Source organism: Pseudonaja textilis, chromosome 13 (genome assembly GCF_049901715.1).
Source record: "Pseudonaja textilis isolate UNSWEBS1 chromosome 13, rPseTex1.2, whole genome shotgun sequence".
In the NCBI taxonomy this organism is placed as follows: Eukaryota; Metazoa; Chordata; class Lepidosauria; order Squamata; family Elapidae; genus Pseudonaja; species Pseudonaja textilis.
This window is the reverse complement of record NC_142002.1, coordinates 17,450,411-17,476,391: the sequence shown is the minus strand read 5'-3', so window position 1 is coordinate 17,476,391 and position 25,981 is coordinate 17,450,411. Positions and strand designations below refer to the sequence as shown.

Genomic DNA, 25,981 nt, shown 5'->3' with positions numbered 1-25,981 from the left:
CGTGCCGAGGAGGAGGAGGAGGAGGAGGAAGAGCAAGGCGCGGCTGCCCCCCCCCTCCCCAACCAGAGGCGCAAACTTCTGGCGGCTGCTTGGCTGCTGGGTTTCCATTGGCTGGGCGCGCCCGGGTCCCGGCTCCTCCTCTCCTTCCCCCCGCCCCCCCCCCCGCAGCACACCAGTGGGTGCCTTCCTCCCCCTCCTCATCTTCCTCCTCCCGCCCTTGACTCGCGAATCGCGGTGGCGGGGAGGGACCGGCGGGAGGAGAGGAGCGGCCGTGCCAACCCCCCCCCCCCGCCACTCCGGATCAAGCTGGCAGGACTTGCCGGGCGCAACGGACGGCCCGGAGTCCGCTATCGCTCCGACTAAACGGGAGCGTCAGATCCTAGTAGGAAGCGGAGCGACTTCGGATCCAGAGGGAGCTCGGACCCGGGAAGGAAAGAAGGAAGGAAAGGAAAGAAAGAAAGAAGAGAGAAAGAAAGAAAGAAAGAAAGAAAGAAAGAAAGAAAGAAAGAAAGAAAGAAAGAAAGAAAGAAAAGAAAGAAAGAAAGAAAGAAAGAAGGAAAGGAGGAAGGAAAGAGGAAAGAAAGAAGGAAGGAAGGAAGGCGAGCGAGCCCCAAGGGTCCCAAACGGGGGCTCCAGCCGTTGCAAACGCTCCTCCCGGGTTGCAGAAACTCGGTCCGAGAAGAAGATGCGACGGCGGCGAGGGCTGCGGGAACCGGAGGTGAGAGGAAGAGGAGGAGGGGGGGGGGGACTCCACTACACCCCCCATCAGGCGCAGCCGGGCTGCTTCCACCGGGTCAGGGTGGGGTGTTGGGCAGGACCCGGAGCGCCTGGCAGGGCTGCCTCCGCTTTTGCACGAGACGGGCGAGGAGAGAAGGAAGCTCCGAGGCGTGTTTACACGGAAGTCAGGCTTGCGGGCTTTTGGGGGGAGGGGGAGGGTTGAGGTGGGGGGAGGGGAAAGGGGCGAGAGATCGCCTCCACCTCTCCTCCCCATCTCCCCCCCATCCCGAGACCGGTGCAAAGCTCCGGATCGCTACGATGATGATTTTGATGCTAGATAAGATAGAGAATTGATTTTATTTTATTTTATTTTATTTTATTGGCCAAGTGTGATCGGGACGCACAAGGGAGTTTGTCTTCGGTGCAAAAATGCTCTCGGTGGGCGTCCAAGAAAAAGACGAGGTACCTTCGTCATCCAAGAGTCAAGACTCATCAGGCCCGACATTTTAATTGATTAATGAATTGCGGTTCTGATTTGCTGCGGGCGGCTCCTGGCTTTTGAAAACTTTCAGGCGTTTAAAACTCCCGAGAAAGGGATCCCCGGGTGGAAAGGATCGACTCTCGAGTAGTTTTCCGAAGGCGGGTGGGTGGGGGGAGCCCCCGGCTTAGCGCACCCCTTCTTTACCCTCTCCCCTCTTCCCAAAAGCGGGACATCCTTCAGCCCGGTTGGGGACTTGGGTCCCCACGTTTTTTCCCTGCCTCATGTCGGTGAGGAAGGATCGGCAACAGGCCTGTGTCGAAAGAGATGGGGCTTGATAAGCATTCTGGTTGCATCATTTTCGGGGGGGGGAGGGGAGGGGAGGAGGGAAAGGTAGCCGAGAGCATCCAGGTGTTCTTCTTTCTGCAGGGACTTGGGGGAGGAAGAGGGGGGTTGTGTTGTTTGGGTGGTGGCTGGCAGCGAGTGTCTCTTCCCAGATAAACAGATGTTTTTTTAAAAAAATAAGAAGTCGAGGAAAACAACAACAACCCCCTGTTTAGTCTATGAAAGGTGGAGTTGGAAGGCAGCCAAAGGACTGGGTGTTTTTTTTGTGTGTGTGTGTGTGTGTGTGTGTGTGTGTGTGTGTGTGTGTGTGAATGGACACCCAGAGTCATGTTCTCCAATTGCCCCCTTCCTTCTTCCACCTTGGACACTACTGGACGGCCTTAAACCAGGATTACTTTGGAAGGAGCTGCCGAGATTGTGGGAGTACCACAGAAAGAAGAAGAAGAAGAAGAAGAAGAAGAAGAGGAAGAGGAAGAAGAAGAAGAAGAAGAAGAAGAAGAAGAAGAAGAAGAAGAAGAAGAAGAAGAAGAAGAAGAAGAAGAAGAAGAAGAAGAAGAAGAAGAAAGAAAGAAAGAAAGAAAGAAAGAAAGAAAGAAAGAAAGAAATTTACTTCTCCAGGCTGTGCTCAATGCCAAGCCTCTGGATTGCAAAAAGCACTCTGTATGTGTTCTGGAGCCCTGTTAAAAGTCAGGGTTGCTTGAGTTTTTCAACAAAAATGGGAGTTTCGGAAACAAACGGGTGTGGGGACGGTGGGATGACCAGGGCTGCCTTTTTAAAGCAAGTGGATGTTCACCTTATGCATTTATTTTACAAATTTATTTTACAAACGGAGGGGAACAGACGTGGCCCAGGGATAATGTGGCAAGGATCCAATCCGGGACCAGAGATTTTATTTTTTTCTTCTGAGTTTTTGGACTCAGTTGCTGCAACCTCTTATCCTCAGGGAACTCCTCTCTGTGTTTATTTTGATGGATTTGCTGCCTGAGTTAACCTCTGTGGGAAAATAACTGGTTTTCTTCTGCGTCTTTGACAACGTATTTCAAGGAGTCGTTTTGAGATTTCCGAGCTGGTTTTTTCTTCTGCCTTTGACAAAAGGTTTTAAATGAGTTGAGATTTTAAGGAAGAGACCCGACAGTCCCTTGTCTGAGACTGTACAGGTTCTCCTGCTTGAGCAGGGAGGGCTGGACTAGAAGACCTCGAAGGTCCCTTCCAGCCCATTCTATTCTATTTCTTTTTTACCTGTTCCCCGAGATCAACTGTTACGGGTTGGAGGGCTACAAAAAGCGGCCTTGAGCCATTTAGGGATTGGAGGGGGCGTGATTTAGAAGTGGGATGTGTGTATGTGTGTATTTGCACACGCATGAAAGCATCTTGAGGACCCGTGGCTTGCTGTGTTCTTAAAAGGCTACATTTTGCCCCCCCGCCCCGTAGAGCTGTGAGCAGTGGTTAAGCTGTGAAAGCAATGTTTGTGGTAACTATAGAGCTTGGGTACACAACAGTGATGTGTGTGCGTGCAGGGTGTGTAGGAAATGCCACTTGCTGTGAGTTAGCGAGTGCCGATTGGGCGACAGGCTGACCCGTTCAGCGCTGATTGGTTGCAGTTTTGCTCTGAAAAAAAAAAAAAAGCTAGCCCTACAAAGCAGGGGTGCACGTCCAACCGTGGCAACTTTAAGACTGGAGGACTTCAACTCCCAGAATTCCCCCCCTTCCCCCCAGCCTGAGGAGTTCTGGGAGTTGAAGTCCACCGAGTCTTAAAGTTAGCCAGGGTTTGGACACGCCTGCTATTTAAAAAAGAGTCAAGGGATGAATAAGGTGGCTTGTTTTCTCGCATTTTGAATCCCAGTGGTTCATATTGCATCGGCTTTTTTTTTTCTTCTCTATTTAATGCACCTGGGACATGTATCCATGTGCTATCTTGAGCCTATTTTCTCGTGAGTAGACTTCCCTGGCTTTAGTAGAGTAGGACTTACACTCTGGATGGAGTGGGGTGGGGGGAATAAAACTATTTGGAAATTGGTCCTGTTTCCCCTTTAAGACCCTGAAGGCATTTTAATGTCCCTATTTACATTGGGAAGAGAGGGCAAAAGTTACATATTTGCTCCTTGCTGTTTATTTATTTTTTTATCTATCTATCTATCTATCTATCTATCTATCTATCTATCTATCTATCTATCTATCTATCTATCTATCTATCTACCTACCTACCTACCTACCTATCTATCTATCTATCTATCTATCTATCTATCTATCTATCTATCTATCTATCTATCTATCTATCTATCTATCTATCTATCTATCTATCTATCTATCTATCTACCTACCTACCTACCTACCTACCACCACCACCACCACCTACCTACCTACCTATATCTATCTATCTATCTATCTATCTATCTATCTATCTATCTATCTATCTATCTATCTATCTATCTATCTATCTATCTATCTATCTATCTTTGCCAAGCACAACGCATATACACAAAACTTTAAGAACTGCCTAGGAAACCTGTCAAAAATGAAAAACGATGTGCGCAGAAGAAACATTTCTATATATTCAGTTTGAGTGAATATATATATTAAATGAGTTTCAGCTGCAATGGCCTGCAGGTTTTAATGTCATGCACAGGCCTCGTTTCCGGTTGAAAGAGGCAAAAGAGAGAGAAAATAGGAATCTTCTCTTTTGGTTTAAGGTCCGGATAGTCCTCAATTTAGAACCGTTCATGTTGCGACCATTCAAAATTAGATCAGCACTGAAAAAAAAAAAAAGCAGTGGCTGAACAATCCTCACACTTACGACTATCCGCCATATCTCCATGGTCAAAATTTGATCAAAATTTAGACAATTTCAACAGGTATGTACTTCTGAGGAGACCAAGGGTGAAGTGATTTTCATTTGCAACCTTCCCAGCTGGCATCTGACAAGCAAAGATAATGGGGGAATCACTTAACAATTGCCATGATTCGTTTAATGACCAAATGTAATATCAGCAGCTGCCTTGGAAATGCTGCCCCCCTCCTTGTGTCCTTAAGCCAAGGGCTACTTGCCACGAAATCAAACAGGGGAGGGTTTGCATAGGCAAGGAACCGCAGACACCACACAGTTTGCATTTCTGTTTTCTCAGGATCTTCGAGTACTAGGTCAGATTTTAAACTCCTGAAGTCTTAAGATGTCAAAGTCATAAATTCTTTGCAAGGGATCTCTGGAAAGTGAGGCAATGTTGCACCCTCCCCCGGCAAACAACCCAGTTTTGTCTGTCTTTGCTAAGATTAATCACTCTCCCAGGAATGTATCCTTAGAATATTTCTCTTCTAGGTTTACGGTACATTTAAATTAAGGGTCAGTGAAAGAGCATGTATAATGGCGGTAACAATGCCATCTTATAAAAGGAAAGAGGTGAGATCGAAACAAATGAATATATCGCCGACCAAAACCTACCATACGTAAAGGAAGGCATGTATTTTATGCTTAGCAAAAAACCATATGTATCGGAAAGATAAAATGCCTATTTAAGAAAACATCTGGTTTCACTCTAGATAAGGAAACCTTTGTTTGCAATAAGCGAATACATTCCATTCTATTGATCATGACGGGCTAAATTTTTAATCTAAAAGAAAAAGAAGAAGAGAGGAAGATAAGCTACCCAGGAGAACAATTTAAAAATATATTAGGTGTGTCTAACACTCCAGGGAATCTAAGTCTCAGGGCAATTAAATGCCGTACTTTAAAAAATGCCAATGAAATTCTCATTAATTAGCTCACATTGGGAAATGAGAACCATGTCGGTTTGTAGTTGCCAAGTTCAGAATTTGGTAGCGTCTCAGAGCGAGAGGAGTTATTAAAAAGCATAAGTGTTTTGTTGAATGGAAGCTCATTATGCCTTTTAATAATTTGTTAGTCTGAAAGGACTGGAATTCGCCTGCCAGTAAGTTCCTGGTTAAGAGAGATTTAAGTATGATGGAGGAATATAGAGAACTCGCTTAAGTCAACATTTCCTAAAGTGAGAAGAGGGTATACTAACATTAATCCCAATAACCGGCAACTCAGATTGTTTAAGGATGAAAAGTGCAGTCTTGGTTGGTATATTAGGAGAGAGAAAGAGAAAAAAACCCAAGCTTATGAAGTTTTCATGTGCCACTCGGTTATGAGTAGATTAAAATTAGCATTTAAAAGCAGTGAAATATATAAACATATTGAAAAGGAGACTAAATAATAGCTAAGGATGAAATCTTGAGTAAGTCTCAAGAGTTCTCACCTCGGGTCCTCAGGTGAAAAAAATCAAGTGGCAAACATGTCCAATATACTTTCCTCCTATTTCACCGCAACAACAACCCTGTGAGGTGGATTAGAGAGGGAGGGAAGGAGAGAGAGAGAGACTATAAAGAAGTTTCTTTTATAAATGAATCCTGCTGAAATATTTACTTGTGTGCCGGTCGGATGTGCTGCAAACTCCAATATTTCTGTAACAGCAGTTTGTAATTCTTACCTTCTTGTCTGCATGTGGTAGAATATATCTCACCGTTTATATAGCCAGTTCTCTTTTCTCAAGAAATTTCCTAATCTTTCTTTTTTGTAAGGGATCTCTCTCGCTCCCTCCCTCCCCCCTTCTCTTTCTCTCTCTCATCACTTAGCAAACAGCATTGATCATAAAAGCTGGTTACAACATTCCTACTCTCCTAAAACCTGGTCTTAGGCCACGCTGGAAAACCTTAACTGTTGCGTTTGAGAAACTTCCGAGAAAGACAGCTAATACTGTATGTTTGTCTGGGGCAAATTGCCCATGAAAAGAAAATTGGTAGCTCAGGATTGAACGGTGGGGGTCCTTGTCCCACAAGTGCTTTTTAAAAAGGCTTTCCTTGAAGACGTTTCACTTCTCACTCAACAGGCTTCTTCAGTTCTTCACTGAAGAAGCTTCTTGGATGAAAAGCCGACACGTCTAGGAAAAACAAAGAATATCCAGTTGTCTTTCAAAAAAAGAAAAACCACTTTACGGACAACGCTGACCTGAATTATGGACAATCTCCACAGACACGTGAGGTTCGTGGTGCTCTCTGAGTTTGGTTGTTTGCTTGCAGACGTTTCATGGCCCAGCTAGGGAACATCATCCGTGGTATAAGGGAGTGGGATTTGCTCTCTGTTTATATACAAGCGGTTTGCCCTTCCAGTGTTGGTGGCAGTGGCTTTGTTGGTTCAAGATCAGAGAAACAAAGTTTGTAAGAACGTAGAGAGAGCCAAACATAGTCTATGGCAGTGTTTTGCAACTTTAAGAGGTGTGTGGACTTCAACTCCCAGAATTCCCCAGCTAGCATGTGACCTAAAGGGCCATTTAATCCTTCCATCGCTGCTCACGTAGAAGAAGAGGAAGGGAAAAAAAACATCTGACCTTCCAGATGTTGCCAAACTACATTTCCCAGCAACCCAACCAGCATCGCCAGTGGTGAGGGATCTCAGGAATTGTAGTTCATTAGTCTCTTAATCCCAGATGCAAGGAAGGAACTAGGCATCTAAAAACTCAGCCACGGGGTTGAGTATTGGCAGATCTCTGACTTTATTCAGCCGAAATAAATCTATTTATGGAGGCATGGGTAGCGAATCCAGGAAGGAGTTTCTGGGAGGTTGGAGAACTTTGGGCGAGACGGTAGAAGGAGATATTTGTAGAGTTCCAGCCTGACCTTGTTTGGCTCAAACAGAGAAGCTCCTTTGATGATATGACTCATAACATCTCCTCTCTTTCTTCTGACATGGCAGTTTCTGAGAAGCCAAGAAACCAAAAATATCTTAATAAGTAAGCAATTTGAAGCCTTTCCAAGAAGTCTCGTGCTGAGCTTAAGGGGTGAGGTGGCCTGATTCTTCGGCTAGACTCTTTATTGATTTTCGGATTATTATTTTTTTTTTAAAAAAATATTGGGAACGCTCTACAAGGATGGTTAATTTTGGCAAATACAGGTAGTCCTCAACGGTTCATTTAGCGACCGTTCAAAGTTACAATGGCATGGATATAAAGTGACTTAGGAACATTTTTCACAGTTACTGTCATGCCCCTGTCGGAGATTGAATCCGAGGAGGAAGATGAACAGCTGACAGGGAGTGTGGCTCCCTTGGCTGTGGGGGAAACTGGGGAAGGGCAAAGACCGGCTGGGCAGAGCAGGGGAGAGGGAGAACAAGGGAGAAGGGGTTCAGAGGAAAAGCCAGGCCCACCCTCTCTTCATCCTAGGGCACGGAGGGAGGAACGGAGAAGGGAGCAACGTGGGTTGCATGGCTTACGGGGGAGGAAAGGGCCCTGATTCCCTTCATTAGCCACAGCTGGGAAGAGAGTTTAAAAGAGATGCATGCCGAGTGCAGCAGCTTCTGGAAGCAAATGTGACTTTATCTTGTGTTGACTTTGCTCATCTGAGTTCCTAGCATCCTCCCAGCCGTGTTGAATTACTGCCATTCCTTCACGTGTGGAATTCTTGCTCCTGCCCTGCTGGACTAATTACCTCAGTTTGGCTTGATTGGACTTAAAGTTACAGTTTGTGTTTACCTTGTTTTGGACTTGATTCTCTGCAGTCAAAGGCTGTTCCTGGGAGAGTTTTTCTCCAGCCCAGAAGCTGACCGGGACATTGGGGGCAAAGTTGGAGCTAATAAAGGGACTCCGACTGATTATCTGACGGTCTTGGCTTTGTGCCACGCCCTGGGTCATCACAGTTGCACCCTTTCCCCGTGGTCACCCAGTCAAAATTCCCTACGTTTGGCAACTGATTCATATTTATGACAGTCACTGTGTCCTGGTGTCTCTCTCTCTGTGTGTGTGTGTGTGTGTGTGTGTGATGCGATCCCCTTTTGACAAGCAAAGTCAACGGGGAAGCCAGATTCATTTCACAACCGGGTTACTAACTGAACCATTGCAGCGATTGACTGGCAATAAAGGTCATAAACTGGGGTAAAAGTTCACTTAACAGCAGACACGTTGGGCTCCATGGTGGTTGTAAGTCGAGGACTACTTGTATTTGGGAGCAGTAGCCTGGAGAATCGAAGCGTCGTGCTGCGAAATTGCCCAGGGATTGTAAGCGGTTCTCCGCTTCTCTTTATCTTCTCTGCAATTCTTCCGTCCCCCACCCAGGAAGGAGGGTTAAGCCGAGGGACCCATATTGGACTACCTATTTTAGCCAACTGGATGGAAGGCCACAAGGAAACCTCCCATTTCCTGTTGGTTTTTCAATAATTAAAAAATAAAATCTTAACACACAATGAATCCTTTGGCATTCTTGCCAAGAAAACTAGGTGGAATATCTCCCAAGCATTACCAGAACTTGAACCTGGTTCCCAGGGTGAACATGATGCCTTCTCCCAGTGCAGCTCTGGTGGCCTAGAGGGGGAGCTCTCGCCTCGCAATCGGGAGTCTGTTGAGTTCGATCCTAGGTAGAGGCTAATATTTGGAATAGATTCTCCTGCTGGAGCAGGGGCTTGGAGTAGAACAGGGGTCGGCAACCTTTTGGACCTCAGGGACCACCAAACTCATAATTTTAAATTCATAATTTTTAAAATTTTAAATGGACCAGAGAACCTGGGAAAATCCCCCCCCCCAAAAAAAAATCTGCAGGAAAGTCCCCCACCCTGTTTTCCTACTGATCAATCGTTCTTTATTTGGGATTGCAGGATACCGTCTCCAGCTCCGTTCTCAGGGGAGAAAGAGAGAGAGAGAGAGAGAGACGGAGAGAGAGAGACTTTTGGCTTTATGCAAGGAAAACAGCAGAAGCAGCAGAAGTCTTTCTTTCTCTCTCCCAAACTCTGCCAGAAATGAGTCTTTGCCGTCACAGCTTCTTGGAGCAGGAGGCCTTGCAGGGTCCGAAAAACTCATTTCTGGCAGAGTTTGGAGGAGAGAAAGAAAGACTTTGGCTGCTTTCCTTGCATGCAGCCAAAAGCAGAAGAAGAAAGAAGCAGAAAGAAACAGCCCGGTGGCCAGGCCAGGCACGTGAGGCGACTGGGGCAAGTTCCCCCCCTCCGCTCTTTCCCCTCTCCCCTCACTACCTCGTGTTGTGTGCAATGCAAGTGATGCAAGCCTTGTGTTCCCACGGGCCATGTGGGCGGCGCAGCCTTGTGTTCCCACGCAGCCTGGATTAATTGCTTTGGGGGGGGAATATTTCTCTGCGGACCAGCAAAATTTTCTTAAAGACCATCAGTGGTCCCCAGCCCACTGGTTGGTCACCACTGGACTAGTGGCCTCCAAAGTCCCTTCCAACACTGTTATTCTATGCTTTGTTATGTTTTGGGTTTTCAATTCCCATCAGCCTCCTCTAAAAGTGGCCGAAGTCTTGTGGATTTCTTTGCCTGCGTTGTATGCAATCTGAGAGATGGGAAAATAAATTCTGCCTTAGTTTTGGGGTGCTGGCCAAGAGCCCAACATGCCATTGTGTGTGTGTGTGTGTGTGTGTGTATGTGTGTGGCTTTGCAGTTGTTGTAACATTGAAAAATGGGTCGTAAGTAGATGTTGGGGGGTCTTTTGTCAGTTCAAAAAGGAAAACCAATTGGAAAATAAAGTATGATATGAATGAAGGTGGATATACATATCCCAGGACAATGTTAGAATAGAATAGAATCAATGAGCTGGAAGGGACCTTGGAGGTCTTCTAGTCTGACCCCCTGCTCAAGCAGGAAACCCTAGACCATTTCAGACAAGTGGTTGTCCAGTTTTTTTCTGAAAAACATCCAGTAATGGAGCAACCACAACTTCTGGTGGCAAGCTGTTCCCCTGGTTAATTGTCCTCACTATTAAGAAGTTTCTCCTTAATTCCAGGTTGCTTCTCTCCTTGGTTAGTTTCCATCCATTGTTTCTTGTCCAGCCCTTGTGGTGCTTTGGAGAATAATTTGACCCCCTCTTCTTTGGGGCAACCCCTCAAGTACGAGTTAACCTGGGTCAAGTAGGATCCAATCCGTTGCAGGATCCAATTGGGGTTGGTTTCCAGGACCAGAGGCGTTTTGTCTCCTAAGCTTTTGGTATTACGCTGGATTCAAGTCTCCTGAGGACAGGCTCCCGTACGAATCCGAAAGCTCGGAAGACAAAAATGTCTGGTCCAGATTGGATCCTACAAAGTGAGAGGTGGTATTCAGCCGGTTCTGACTGGTTCTGTAGAACCGGTAGCGTAAATTTCGAGTAATTTGGAGAACCCGAAAATCCCACCTCTGACTGGCCCCATCCCCATCTATTCTCTGCTGATCGGCTGGGCCTTCTTTTGTTGCCCTGCACAGGAGAACGGAGCTGGAAAGCAGGTTAGTGGGGTGGGGAAGGAAGGGGGATTTTGCACGCCACGCCCACCATGCCACACCCACAGCACCGGTAGTAAATTGTTTTTTGAATCCCACCACTGTGCAAAGTATGAGATATTTGTTTATAACCATGAACTGGGGAAAGTGTGAAGACTGATTCTTTTTTTTTTCCCCCTCTTTGTCTTCCTGTTTCAGAACAACCCGAGCGATCGCTCCGTTTCCTAGCCCAGCCCGTCGGCCAGAAAGCACCTCCCAATGGCGGAGAAGCGAACCCTTGAATCCGTGAGCACCATGAGTTACAGCAAGCTTCCTCGACTGGAGGGGGAGCCAACCCACATCCTCCCGGTGGGTTTGTGCCGGTCGAGTAGGCTGCCGGACCTCCCCTCAGAAGACCACTACAGTTACAAAGGCTCCTATTTTACTTTCCCGTTCCCGTCTCATGAAGCGCCTAAAACTTTAACTCACTGGTCAGCGGCTGAGAACTACAACCATTGCCCGGCTGGCACGCCTGACCGCTCTCCGAGGACAGAGAAAACAACCTGCCAGTCTGAAATGGAAAGTTTGAAAGCTCGGCGGAGACTTGCGGCCTCTCAGAAGGTCAATGAATGTACCGCCCGCGAACAGTGGGCCAGCTACGTGGGTCATGCGGGCGTCATCCAGCAAGGTTGGCTGCAGGGATACCCAACCCAACAGCTCCCTCCAGCTTCTGCAGCTTGTTCCACCTTGGCGGCCCCCAAACCGGTTTACCAAAGCCACGCATACGGGGCGGAATCGGGCTACGCTCCCAAAAGGGCTTTGGCCTTCCGCATGCAGGTGGAGAACTACTCAAAACGTTTGGAATGGTCTTCCCCGTCCTCTGTTTTGCCCACGGGTGCCGAGAGTCGGGGTTACGGCACAGCCGGGTCCAAGAAGACCTCGGTGGCCGAGAACAGCGTGGTGCAGTTCCAACACGGATCCAAAGAGGGCGCTGTCCACTCGTCTGGCTTCATGCCTTACCATAAGGCGTTGGAGAAATGCCAGGGGGCACAGAATGGCTCTTCCAGCTACGCCTCTGTCAGCCATAAAAGCAACTCTGAGTCCCCAGCAGGTAGCAATTCGAGAAAACACATGTGGTCCAGGCTACCGCCGTCACCTCTTCCTCCTCCTCCTCCTCCTTCCAGCTTGCTGCTGAATTCCCAGGATCTGGCATACCAAGAGCGATCACCTTCATGCTACCCTCTAGGATCGTATCCTCTCACTTCTCACGAACAGATGTTGTTGTACCATCAGAGCTACGTGCAAGCCGAAAAAACAAACTCGGTCTTTGCTTTGGCGGCCTGTAAAGGTTTTGGGTCTCCTCCGGGCCATGAAGATGGTCAGGTGTTCCCCAGGTCATATTTTCAACAAACCTCTCACAGCTACTATCCTGGGCATCTGGAGAGCTACCTTTACCAGGCCATGGGCCCACCTCCGTTGACCCCCTCTGAAGAGCTTCACCCTTCAAGGGAACACGAGCATTCACACAATGCGACGGCCAAGGGGGACTTCTCCCCCAAGACTCCTGTTCCTGCCTGTGCTGTGCCTGAAAAGCCTGCTTCAGCTTGTAGTCCTTGGCGCAGCCAAGGTGGCCTTCCAGACTGGTGTGAGAGTAGGCGTGTTGCAAGAGAAGCCAGCGCAAACTCTTCCGCTCTGCAAGCTTTCCCTTCCATTCATCAAGTAGACCGGCTGTCTCATTGTTACAACAGGGTTGAAAAGATGGAGGAAAGTGGTTGCAAGAAGGATCTTTGCCCACCAGAAAAGGTGACCGAGAAGGAGGAGGAATCTTCTGAGACGCACAAAAACTTGTCCTTAACTTATGAATCTAGGAAGAGAAGCATCGACACACACAATAATGAACCGGGAGGTTGCATAATTGTTCCTGATAGCCCGGTTATCTCCCACAATCCCTACTCCAAACCAGTCCTGCCCAAAAATGTTCTGAAGGCTCCTAACATCCAATCTACATCTCATGGACAATGGTCCCCAGAGGATCAGCTGGAGGGACTCCACAAACGGCGTGAAGGTTCCTCAATGTCTTCCCCTCCCATGCCTGTTATCAACAACGTCTTCAGTTTAGCTCCATACCGAGCCTACTTAGAAGGTTCTGCTGATTTGGTGGAACTGGACACCACTAAACATTGTCAGGCCGAGGAGTTGCCTCCCAAAAGTGGAGGCAAGAATGTGGACAACGAATGTGCGCCTTGGGCAGGCTCTCAAAGAACAACCAAAGAATCGAGGCTGAATCTGCCTAGGGAGGAAGGAACCACTCACAATACAAGAATGAAAAGTGGAGATGCTGGCTTGAATAAAGATAGTCTCCCAATAGGACAAGGGGGTGGAGATTATGCTGGCTCTTGGGAAAGCTACAAGGTCCCACTTCTGAATCCAACCGATCTTGTATCTTGCCAACCATTCCCTGACAATCTTTCCAATGGTAGAGTTGAGAAGCTTGCTCAAGAAGACCGTGTCTTGGATCTCAGCTTTAAAACGGAAGACTTGGCAGAGAGATCTGATCTTCTGCAACCTTGCAAGAAAGCTAAGGCTCCAGATGTTGGAGGTCCAAAGATCCAAGGTGAAGAAGTCCAGGAGAAAGCAGCCAACAGCCAGGGTTCTGTATCCCAGGCGAACGGAGAGACCTTGGTGCTGCCCATCAACGGTGATGCTAGAGGTAACCGACATTTCCACAGCTCCGCGGCATTTCTATTCAAGAAATTCAAAGTCCTAAAAGCACATGCAGCAGAAGCGGCCTCTGGGGTCAAGGATGCCTCTCTCCCAAAAGGTACTGACTCACAAGTAACTCAGCCAAACAGCCCCTTGCTTGGTCTCAGCCTTCCCCAGACTGCGACGCCATCCGAAACTCTGATCTTGCAAATCAAGTGCTTGAATGCTACACTGCCCGATGCGTCTACGCTCTTGCTTCCTAGTGGCCCTCCTGGATCTCCTGCCCTTCGAGAGACCCAGGTTCTGGATCCTGCCACTGAAAAACTTCTTGGTCAAAAGAAGCCACCCAGGCAATATTTCACCGCGTTGCATTCCTGTGTCTGCACCATAATATCTGGTTCGGTGTCTACCTCCTCCCCTGATCAGCTCAAGGAATGGCTGGAGATGGCCGAGCCCACAGTGGGGCTGCAGGAGAAGGCTGTCGGTTCCACCAAGCCCAAAAATGGTTTAAAGGTCTCTGAAGGCCCCAAACTCTCCAAGGGCAAAGAGATCTGGTTGGCCTTTAAGGATGTAGAGGTGCTTGTCAAGAAGTTGCAGTCTGAACTGGAGATATTCCTGCTCTATAATAAATGTCCTTTTCCTCACGTGATGCGAGCTGGCGCCATCTTCATCCCTATTCACGTGGTGAAGGAAGAACTCTTCCCCAATCTTCCTGGTGTGTCGGTTGACCACGTCTTGCAGGACCACAAGGTGGAACTGCGTCCTACCACCTTGTCTGAAGAGAAGGCGTTGAGGGACTTGGACCTCAAGAGCTGTACTTCTCGGATGTTGAAGCTGCTGGCTTTGAAACAGCTGCCGGACATTTACCTGGACCTCTTGACCCTTCATTGGCACGAGTGTGTCAAGCAGCAGCTTGGTAAGGGCAGACAATTGGCCTCCCTTAGAAACTTAAGCATTGAACTGAATATATGCTCTTCTTTTTTATTCCTTTTTCCTCTTCTCTGTCTTGCCAAAAGTTCATGATTTCCCCGGGCTTTGGTCACTGTACTTTCCTACTCTCACCCGACACAGCTTTGGTTGGTCTTCCTTATGAGATGTGGGTAGAAAATTGGCATCGTGGTCAGGGTCGATGCCCGAGACAGGATTTAGCCAACTCTACAAAGATTGGTGGGATTCTGCTTTCTAAATGGGGAGAGGACTGGGATCTTAAGAGAGTAGGCTGTGCTTAAACTCTGAAGGGCAGGATGCCCTGAGGCTGTTGGCAAAGAAGACATGGAATTGGGTGAGAGAGTCCTTGACTTATGACCATTCATTGAATGGATCTTCAAAGTTACGATGGTGCGGGAAAAAAAAGTGGCGTACAAGTGATCTTCACGCGTAGGGCCACTAGATGTTTGTGTGATCAAAGTTTAGGTGCTTGGCAACCAGCATATATTTACAATGGTTGCAGTGTCCTGGGGTCACGTGATGACCGCCTGCATCCCTTCCCAGGGGACTTTCTGACATGCAAAGTCAATGAGCTGGATCCTCTTAATGACCAAAATTAGGCACAGGGTCCCTTAAAAAAACATATTGCTTGGCGAGAGAAGTTTCTGTTCCAATTGTGGTCGTAAGTTGAGGACTATCTGTGATTCAGGGACGAAGAACCTACCAAGGTCCATAACTCCACAACCTCTTTATTCCCCCCTGTTCTATCCAGATAGCAGCTGTTTGGCTTGGGAGTTCTAGTCTCAGTTCAGCTGGAAGGCGCCTTCATTAGAAAAGCTGGCAGTGGACAGCATTGGGCTAGATGGAACATTAGCTACTGTTGCCCACAACACATGCACACATGCTCACAGCCTTGCTTTCGTTAGCTCTGACCAAACTGTGTCCCCCCCTGCAAGCCAGTGTCATTTCAGATGATTCTTGACACCTTTATTTTTTCCAGGTCCAAGTTCACAAGCACGCCTGCACACCTCCAAGTAGGTATTCATTCTTTGTGTGGGTGCGTCTTGCTCATTGCTGCTGGGTTTAGTTGGAGTTATGGAAGGCCTTTGGGCACAGGTTGAGGTGCTAGGCTTCTTGAGATCTTGCTGCTTCGGTGCTATAATGGTATGTGGGAATGGCCTTGCGGGACAGGAGGAAGAGATGCACGCTAGGCAATGGAAAGATAAGAAGAGGCAGATTAGCTCCCGGAAGGAAACGGGAGCCAGGCAAATGTCTCAAAAGAGACCCTCTCTAGTTTCTTGGACTGCAAAGATGAGGGAGGAGGAAGAGGTGGCCTTTCAGGCTTGCAAGATAGGTAGAGGTGATCCCTGTGAGGTCGTCCAGAGGGGAAGCACCACCCAGGAATGCCAGTTCTGTCTTGATTCTAAGGCTGCATTAACGGAATCTTGCAATACTTCAATCTTGTAGACCAGGGGTCCCCAACCACCGGGCCATGGACCGGTACCGGTCCGTGGAACATTTCCTACTGGGCCGCCGGTTTGCTGGGCGCCGCCATCTTGTTTGACAAGAAAGTGCTTCCGGGTGAGCTTTTCCGGTTGGAAAGCGGCGTTTGTCCTGAAGGAATCCTCGCGCCTTAGTTTCATCGAAGTGGGGGGCTTGAACGAAACTAAGGTGCGAGATTCTTTCAGCACCCAAGGCAAGCGAAGCGAGCCGTCCCGAAGCCGTCCCGGCGAAGCCCATCGACAAAGGTACAAAGGAGGAGTTGAAGGTGGCGGGAGAAGCGGGGGATGGCTGGCTGGCGGTCGCTCGGCTCGCCTTGCCTTGTCATGCGTGCTGATGCCGGTACCGGGCCACGGATCATTTTGTGATGCCGGTACCAGGCCGTGGCACAAAAAAGGTTGGGGACCACTGTTGTAGACTAACCCGTTGATGGTATGATAAGTGGAAATGACCTTGTCAGACAGGAGGAAGAGCCACAGACAAGACAATGGTCAGATGAGAGGCAGCGGGATCCACAGAAGGAATGGAGCTGGGTAAACATCTCAAATTGGTTTTCACTCTAGACCCTACCTCGTTTCTTAGACTGTAAACATACGGGGAAAGAAATGTACTTTTAGAGAATCTGTAGGGATTCTCAGTCATCCAAGTCATGGTTGTCCCAAAGGTGCTTTTTCAGGAGGCAACTGGACTTTTTTTTGTTTTGAAGACGTTTTGCTTCTCATCCAAGAAGCTTCTTCAGCTCTGACTGGATAGTGGGGAACGGAAGGATTTATATTCCTTGCAAACAGCTGCTCATTTGCATCCTTTTAGAGGGACGTTGAGGCCACTTGGAGGTTTATCTGTGTCCTCCTGGTACTTTCAGACTTGCAAGATTCTGTTAAAGTAACCTTACAATAAAGACAGAGCTAGTGTTCCTGTTTGTGCTTCCTGCTTGGACTACCTCGCATCAGTCTTGCAACCATACAGGACCCCTCCTTTTTCTCACTTTTACTGTCCCCAAACTAAGGTGGTTCCCATTTTGAGTCACTTTCTCCAGTCCCTTTTTTCTTTAGACTCAGATTTTGTTGATCAGACGGTTGTCTCGGCTGTGTCTCTTTCTCCTGTTCTCCAAAGTCATTCTCCGATACCATTACAGGTGCCTTTTGTGGAAAATACAAGGTCTTGGAGGTTAGCAATTATAGCTAGGCAGGGCTGAAGGTGCTCCTGAAAGACGTTTCAAACAGCACGCGATACTTCTGCAAACCAGAGGCAAGCACAAAAGCATCTTGTCAGTAAATAGTGGGGTTTTATTTTATCTTTTTTTGGTCTTTGGCTTCCCTGGATTACTAGACACCTGATGTACAGAAGAGCAATGGCTGTTCTGGTTTCAGATGAATAGATATAGAGATAGGTAGGTAGGTAGGTAGGTAGGTAGGTAGAGAGATAGATTAGAGAGAATGAGAGACAGATGGCGATGATAAGAGGGACAGAAAGGGGTAGGACAGACAGACTGACAGAACAATCCTTGGAGCTTGGGTCGCAGGGTGATATCTCCTAGAGCATCAGAAGAGGAGAAGGCATATTTGGGGACCTCTTGATTAAGACAATCTTGGAGAATTTGGTGTCTTCTTCAAAACGTGTGTTGAGATTATACTTCCTTTTTCTGGAATTCTGGAAACTGTAATCCCAACACATCTAGAGATCTTGGTTTTGTTAAGACACAACTCTGAGATGAAGGGATTTTGGGGGTGGGGTGGGGATGTCACCCAAGAATCTCCTAATCCATCATCTGAAATGAAGTGAGTTTTAGAAGTTGTCCAGTGGGATCCATTCTCCCTTTAGAACAGTTTTGGATTAGTTGGAGAACGGAGGAGAGCTATTGAGCTGTTGGAAGAGGAGTTTAGGATCTCAACTGTGGACAGCATTTTGGGAATGAAGATGCTCATTGGGTTGACTGTTCTTGTGCTTTTCGTTTTCCCAGAGGATCCTGCGAAGTTGATCCCAAACAGTGATATTGAGGCGTTAGGAACAGATGCAACTACCGAATCTCTTGACCAGGACTTCCGAGAGAAGAATACCAAAGGCAAGACATGTGGATTGGCAGCCTCTTTGGGGACAACATCCTTGCATTATGAGACTCTCCAACCAGAAGATAAAGAGATCCTGGCCAGATGTTCCTCACCTTCCCTACAACGTGGTTGTGTGCTAACAGGGATGAAGGTGCTTCCTAAGGAAGATGCGGCCTTGGAGACTGAGGGACTCGCTCTTTGTCCTGGTGCTAGGAGGCCATCCCATAAACAGCCAAGGACTCTCAAGGTTAAATTGACGGCGAAGGTTGCTAGCAGGACCACCAGGGCTTCCAAGATCCTTCACCTCCGAAAATCCATGGTTCACATCCAATTCCAGAATGCTCTTCAGGACATTCAAGGACCTCAGATACTTGGTCCTTCAGGGAAGGGGAAGAAAGTCCCACCACCGCTGCTCCTAAAGCGTTTCAAGCGCCGGAGACACAGTCGTGCCAAGGTTTCTTCCTTGCCCTCTGAGTATCCAGAACTTGTTGGGAAGAGGATCAGGCACTTGTATGAGGAGAAGGACAAGACAGAGGCCTGGTATCAAGGCGTGGTGCTTCGCATTCACAAACCCCACAAGAACCCTTTGAAGACAGTTTATGAGGTGAAATATGACAGCGAGCCAGAGTGGCAATATTACCTCGAGATTCTGCAGGATTATAAGAAAGGTTGGGTGGAGCTGGAAGAATGAGTAAATGGGTGTGTGTGTGTGTTTGTGTGTGTGTGTGTCAAATTGAGAGGGAAAGAGGGGAGATTTTATTCATCCAGCTGTCTGTCGGATTGGAACACAGCTGAAAGTGTCAACAGGCTTCAAGATTAAAACGGCCTCCCTACATCTGACACAACTTCATCCTGACACATGTTGGCTTACTTACCCCACACCGGCTGAGGCCTGCAGCGCCAATCAGCTGAGGCGATAAAGAAGAGAAAAGCGCAGGGGCCAGTGGGAGAGCTTTTCTCTTCCTTCTCCTCTCAGCTGATGATCGGCTTTTTTCCCCTCCTCTCAGCTGATCGTCGGCGGCTTTTTTACTACCGGTTCGGCTGAACCGATCTGAACCGGTAGCATGCCATCACTGCTCCATACCTCAGGGCCCCATAACACTTCCAGAAACCACACCTGGAGTAGCTTTCAGGGTTTTGAACAATGCTTTGAACCACAGCTGGGTTTACAGAATGTCTTCCTATTGTCTCAACTGACACCAGAAGTGAACTACGAATCTCACTGGTACCCTTTACAGATCTTCTCCATGGGTGGGACAGACCCTCAGGACATTGTCCAATTCCTAGAGTGTCTTTAGAACGATGCTTGTCCGAGGGAATTATGGGAAAGCCATGATTTACGTTGCTAAGCAAGGCGGTTGTTTAATCGAGTTGGGTCTGATTTTTACCACCTCTTTGCCCTGGTTGTTAAGTGAACCACTGCAATTTGTTAAGCTTCCCCGATTGAGAAGATCGGGTTCATTTGCCAACTGTATGATTCGCTTAAGAAATACAGTGCTTTGCTTAAACTGAGGGGGGGAAAAATGTCATTTAACAACCATCTTGCTTAGTGACAGAAATTCTGGTCCCAGTTGTGATAGTAACTCAAGGACAACTAAAATAAATTCAACTTGAGGAAGTCCCGTAACCCACTTGATGAGATACAGTTCACAGAAAACTACACCTGTAGTTATATAAAAAAAGGAGCTGTATTTTAAAAAAGTGACCTGACCAGGTTCATACACTTTCAAACCGTGGAACAAAACCACACCCCTGTGTGTCTCAGTTTTCATTTTTGGAGGGCCGTGCTGTTTTTCCCAACCCTGAGGGGCATAAATATGGCACATTTTAGAAATGTGATTTATGTTGCCTTTATAAGGAATTGCTGCTGGTTTCAAGGGTGTTTTGACTTTCAGTTAATTTTTTTTATAGGCTTCTTGTTGGAGACTTTTGTCCATGACCTTTGTAAATGTAATTTTCAATACCGGGATAGCAGATATTTCAGTTTAAATGACTTTTCTTTTTTTTTGAAGCTCCAAGAGCTTACTGTGTCTTAAAAAAAAAAAAAGAGGGAAGGATAAAACACAGATAGGTCAAATCTCCTTTGCAGCCCCTCAGGTCAAGGTAATTGTTTTTTTAAAAAAATCATTTCTGAGAAATGGAGCTTGGAGAATCAAAAACGAAGAAGAGCAAGGAAGAAAGAAGAAGAAGAAGAAGAAGAAGAAGAAGAAGAAGAAGAAGAAGAAGAAGAAGAAGAAGAAGAAGAAGAAGAAGAAGAAGAAGAAGAAGAAGAAGAAGAAGAGGAGAAATATTTTTAAAAGCTTCCTCAGGTTCGTTTGTAAAAATGAGCTGGGGACAATTTTGGAAGATGTTCTCCTCCTGTTTGTACCATGTTGTGAGGGCACTTGCCCAACGTGTCCATTCCACCAATTCTGGCCAAATTGATAAATTGGTGCTAAGTTACCAACCGAAGAAGGCCTCGTTCATATCTTGAATGTATAGCTGGTGCAGTTTGGATTTTTTCTGCTCCGAGGATGTTGTGTGTTTCCACCTTGTTCCAAAATTGTGTGTCTCTCCGTTGAGCAGGCAAGTTCAGATGGGGAAGGGACGGGGCGAGGGGACCCACAGATCCTTCCTTGCCTCGCCCCTTCCTTCCAGACGAGAAAGCAAAATCAAGACCAAATTGTACCGTGCTGCCGTAGAGAAACGAATGCATCATACTGTAAATGTTGTACATAAACCGGGAGCCTACATTTTGCCTTTTGTATTTAATTATTTCCCCTCAACCCCCTTTCGGCCAGGATGCAGTTTTTAAGAGGTGCTTCATTAAAATTAAAACCACTGTTTTGGAAGTGGTGACTTCGCGACTTCTCTTGCTGTCTCCGTCGATCGTTCCCTCGGAAACAAAACTCGGTGGGGGCCAGTCGGTTTGAGAAACCTATCCAAGCTGCTAGGAAAGTAGAGAACTTCTGATGTTTGGGAATTCAAAGGAGTCAATTTACAGAAGTGGCATCCAACCACTCACTCTGGGAAAGGCAACCCCTGAATTTATCAAAGAAACGAAGCTAATAATGGTCCTAGCCTGCCTTTCTTTATTTACTTGAGTGATGCTCTGCCGTTATTTGTTTTTAATAAACAACTCAAGGTGGCGAACATGCCTAATATTCCTTCCTCCTCCTGTATTTCCTCACAACAATCCTGTGCGATTTGGTGTGCTGAGAGAGCATAACTGGCTCGAAGTCACCTAAGGCAGGACTAGAACTCACCATTGCCTGGGGATTTACCCAAAGTCACCTAGCCAGATTTCATGCCTAAGGTGGGACTAGAACTCACAAGTCTCCTGGTGATTGGCCCAACGTCACTCAGGCAGCTTTGATGCCTAAACCAGGACTAGAACTCCCCATCTGGTGATTGGCCCAACATGACCCAGGCAGCTTTGATGCCTAAGCCAGGACTAGAACTCCCCATCTCCTGGTGATTGGCCCAATGTCACCCAGGCAGCTTTGATGCCTAAGCCAGGACTAAAACTCCCTGTCTCCTGGTGATTGGCCAGGAGACAGTGAAGTGGGTTGGGCTGAGAGACAGGGACTGGCCCAGCCACCCAGCTGGCTTTCCTGCCTAAGGCAGGACTAGAACTCCTGGTCTCCTGGTGGTTGGCCTAACGTCACCCAGCCAGCTTTGATGCCTAAGGCAGGACTAGAACTCATGAGTCTCCTGGTTTCTAGTGCCTTAACCACTAGATTAGACTGGCCCTACTTGCTAATACTGCTAAAAATGATTTAACGGTGGGACAGATTTTCTCGAGAGATGGATTCACCTTGGCTGGAGGTGTTTAACTGGCTTTTGAATGGCCACCTATGGGGACTTTTTGGGATCTCTTCCAATCTATAATGAATGGATTAAATGGACCTTTGATGAGAATAATTATAAACACTTCTTGTGTTCCTTATTAATGAATGGATGGAGGGGCAGAGGAAGAGGTAGCCAACCAGCCCGTTCGGTCTAGCAGGGAAGGCACAAGGTAGAGATCAGGAGACGGTGAGTTCTAGTCCTATCGTAGGCATGAAAGCTGGCTGGGTGGCTGGGCCAGTCCCTCTCTCTCTCTCTCTCAGCCCAACCCACTTCACAAGGTTGTTGTGATGAAAACCAGGAGGAGGAGGAAGTATTAGGTATATTTATAAAAATAGCAAAAGTGGGATTTGAATAAACCAGTCTTAAAATATTTACCAAATCCCGCCAGAGCTCTTTGCAGCAAAAATCCATCTTAACGGGGCTGTTCTGTGACAGTTTTAAACACTTAATGGTGGATTACAGCCGATATCCTCACATATATATATTATCCTCAATATATATATTGTTATTGTGAGCATTGTATTCTTGGCCTGGAGGCCTCATATACATATATTATTATTGTGGGTGTTGTATTCTTGGCCTGGAGGCGAGGCCAGAGGGGGAACAGAGAAGAAGAATAAATGATGAAGTCAAAGGGAAGCTTAGAGATGCAAACAATCAGAAGAGATTAACAGCCATTCACCCAAGATTTATGGCCCTGCTAGGGAATTGCTTGCAGCTATTAACACAACTGGAAAGGACTAGCACACATGTGCCAGGGGAACCTTTGCCTTGTTAACACCACCACTATGATAAGAACTTTGTCTCTGGTTAATTCCAAACATGACAATTAAGCCTTTAGATGTATTCAATGTAAACTTTTAAAAAGTTTCATTTTTTAAAAAAATCCCAATTTGCTTTTGTAAAGAAACAAACCAGAATTCATACAAAGCCTTTTTTTAAAAGAGAGACTTTCTTTTCTTCCAAATTCAGCCCTCCAGTCTTTTAAATCTCTTTAGGTCGATTCTCATCAACTCACAATCTTTGTTAAACTTTTGAGGGTTTTTTTTTAAATGGTTCAAACAAAACCCCACCCAAACCACAAAACCCAACATTCCAGGATCTACTTGAACGATCTGTATTTTCCTTTGTTCTTCTTCTGGATGTCTTAGCTAGCTTATGTAAAAGTGACAAAAAATTTGGATAACTTCTTTTAAGTGGAGTTTGGGATTCTTTGTCTCTCCAAGTTCTAATCTTTCTTAACCTGTTTCCACTTCTGTTTGTTTATTTTGAATGGAATTATTGTTCTGGATTCTTCCATCTTAAGATACATAATAGCAGAAAGCACGTCAACATAGAAGCAAATAATGGCAAGCTTTCCTTTATGATTTTTTAAAGAAGATAAAAATGAACACTAATAGAACAAAAGCAGTAAAGAGTGCAGATATACTAATTTATTATATGATATTTCTCTTCTTTTAGTTTTATTGTTTTACATATGAGGTTTTTATATACCTATAAGCCACCTTGAGTCGCCATGTGTGAAGAAGCAGCAATATAAAGTTCCTAAATAAATAAAAGCCAAACCAAAAATAAACAAAAACACCAAAAACACTCACTCAGATGAACAGAGATCAACACCAAACTACACCAACAAATAAGAAGTAAAAAATACCCCAAGCGAGGAACTACCAATGCAGACAACCAAGATAACAGTAAACCACAGCCTAATGAAAGAACCACCAAGATGATACCACCAACACTGAGAAGGCAAGCCACTAATATCTAAACATCAGAGCAAACCTCACCCCCCTTCTAGCACTGATGATGTTACCTAGTTTGGTAATAAAACGTCTGCAAGAACATAACCAAGCTCTGAGAGCTCTGAGGACTCCACAATCCAACCCTGAGCTACAAATATTCTTTTCTATCAGTATGATGAGTGACCCTGCTGGTAAACTGAGTTTAAACCATCATTCATTAATCTTGGCAATTATATGGATTCCAAATCCCTGAATTCCATAACCAGGGTGGCCATTAATGACAAGTCTGGGGATTGGAAGTCTCTCCACCTGGAAATGGCCGAGTTTGAGAAAGGAGGGTTTAACTTTCAACCATTCAGAACAGGGGTTGCCCCAAACTTGACAACTTTTAAACTCGTGGACTTGTGCTCTGCTGGCTGGAGAATTCTGGGAGTTGGAAGTCCACAAGTCATAAAAGTTGTCATGTTTAAAAGTTGCCTCTGATTCAGAGAGTCTCAGGTTAGCTTTCCTTAGGCTGAACTTCAACAGTTGGCAATTGGGGTGCAAAGCTGCTCGCCACACACTTAGAAGTTGGGGCATTTGATGTCAAGACACTTAACTTTTTCCTTTTAATATAAGTCCATTTCATATATTCCTATTGTGATGGGCCATGCAAAGGAAAGCTAATTTTACCCCATGTTGGGCGATTTACCCAGCTTTGGTGAAGCACTGACTTAAGGCACGGAGTGGTGGTCCCTGCTGGCATTTGGTAAAGGCATAGGTGCAGGCCCCCAGCCAGTCAGTTGGCAATCCTGCCACGCAAAGGCTTCAAAAAATCGGCTTTGCTTTACTTTCCAGAGTCTTTCATTTAGTCATTCACTTATTCTGCAACCAGCCTGCGCAAAGAAGCCAAACCTAGTTTGGCTAGCTCTCCTCTCCACCTGCCCTCTTCCCTCAGCCCCTCCCGAGGCGCCCCTCGGTCGCCTAAAAGGTGCTAATTGGCCCCCTGGGAATCCGAGAGAGGCCCGCCCACCAAATCGTTCGCAATTAGGCGTTTAGGAGGGGCGCAGGTTCATTCGCCTCGCTCCAGGTCGCAGGTAAGAGTTGTGGGGGCGTTTGGCTGGAAAGGGGGAGAGGCAGGTGCGGGGCATTTCAACTCGCCTCCTGTGCATTGTGGGGGTGTTCCCCCCCTCCCCAGAAGCAGCCTTTCCTAAGGCTTGGGGACTACAATCCCCATGTGGCTGCTTGCCTGCCTGCCTGGTTGGCTGTTGTAGTCCGCCGTGCGCGCGTGGCGAGTCGCTTTTGGAGCAAAGCTGCCTGCTAAGGCCTTGCCAAGAAGGAGAGGCATTTAGGTAGCAGGTGCCTCCGGATTCAGCGCAAGGGGCCTCGAAGGATTGGGGTGCGCGTGTCTCTGGGCCGAGGGTGCAAGAGCGCCCCCCCCCCCAGCGTGATTCCTCCTGTGGCTATGGGACTGCGCGCGCTGGGGCGCGTGGGACTCCAAAGCATTGGATCCCTTCCAGAGACCACATTTCTGAGGATCTGATTCACAAGTATTGCTGCGCGCCCCTTTCTTTCTCCAGATTCTCCCTCTTTTCTGAGCCCTCCCAGGCCAGTTGCTTTATCCTAGTCTTTCTCAAACCCGAGTAAATGATCCAAAAAATGGGGAAAAGTTGATATTCTTTCCTTTGGTTAACGCAGGAACCCTATATTACCCAAGAAGGGCAGCATTTAAATAAGGGTTTTGTGATTTATTTAAGGAAGGACACATTTTGGGAAGCAGCGTTCTGCCCTCTCCTTTCCTGCTTTCCTTCCACCAGTTTGAACCAATTTCCTTTAAGCCACAATTCTCTAGCTTATTTTTCTCTAGCCAGCATTCGGGGTTCTGTTAGATTAGAAGCAGGGTTTGGCTTAAAAAAAAGAAGATCCGTTTTGCTACAAGGTGCTTTTTCAAAAGGCAGCTGAACTTGGGTTTTTTTCTCTTTTTTTCTTGAAGATATTTTGCTTTTTTCTTGAAGCCAAAACATCTTTTTATTGGAGATAGTTTTTCTGTCTCAAATCTTGACAGTGACCTCCCATGCCTGGATTAATCTGTTCTTTCCCTGCTTAGCTTCCAAGGCTAGTTTTTTTAGAGGAAGAAAAAAGGTGCTTGCTTACATAATCCAGAAGATTCAATTCTTGGTCTCAAGCCTGCAAGGCTGTTGGCCATACTGGCTGAGGAAGGTGGGACTTGCAGTCCAGACAGGCCCCTCAGGGAGGAAAGTTTGCTATCCCCGAACAGATAAAATTGCAGTTTACTCATTGCAATGGAAGGTGGCTTATGCATTCACATACAACCTAAAACTTGCTAGTTAGGATGTTTGGGGCTTGCAAGTTTGTACAGTCTAATAGGGCCCAAGCTAGCTAAATACATTTGCGTGTTGCAAAAACCCTCCAAAATGGAGTTACTTGGCTTGGAAGGGATCACAAAAAGGGAGTTTAGGAGTTGTACTTT

At 46.7% G+C, this 25,981-nt stretch overlaps 1 protein-coding gene across 4 annotated transcripts; it reads left to right on the top strand.

Moving 5' to 3' along the window:
• Positions 1–214: 214 nt before the first annotated feature.
• Positions 215–20,769, top strand: PRMT2IP (PRMT2 interacting protein). 4 transcript variants are annotated; one of them, XM_087941514.1, is made up of 4 exons: positions 215–718; positions 10,980–14,379; positions 15,391–15,424; positions 17,851–20,769. In XM_087941514.1, exons 2-4 carry the CDS (start codon positions 11,040–11,042, stop codon positions 17,879–17,881), a joined length of 3,405 nt encoding a protein of 1,134 aa, XP_087797640.1. In that variant the 5' UTR covers positions 215–718; positions 10,980–11,039; the 3' UTR covers positions 17,882–20,769. The 4 variants fall into 4 exon arrangements, with proteins under 4 accessions (XP_087797640.1, XP_087797641.1, XP_087797639.1 ...); XM_087941515.1 differs by lacking the exon at positions 17,851–20,769 and having other exon boundaries at positions 15,391–15,428; XM_087941513.1 differs by lacking the exon at positions 15,391–15,424 and having other exon boundaries at positions 218–718.
• The last annotated feature ends 5,212 nt before the right edge of the window (positions 20,770–25,981 follow it).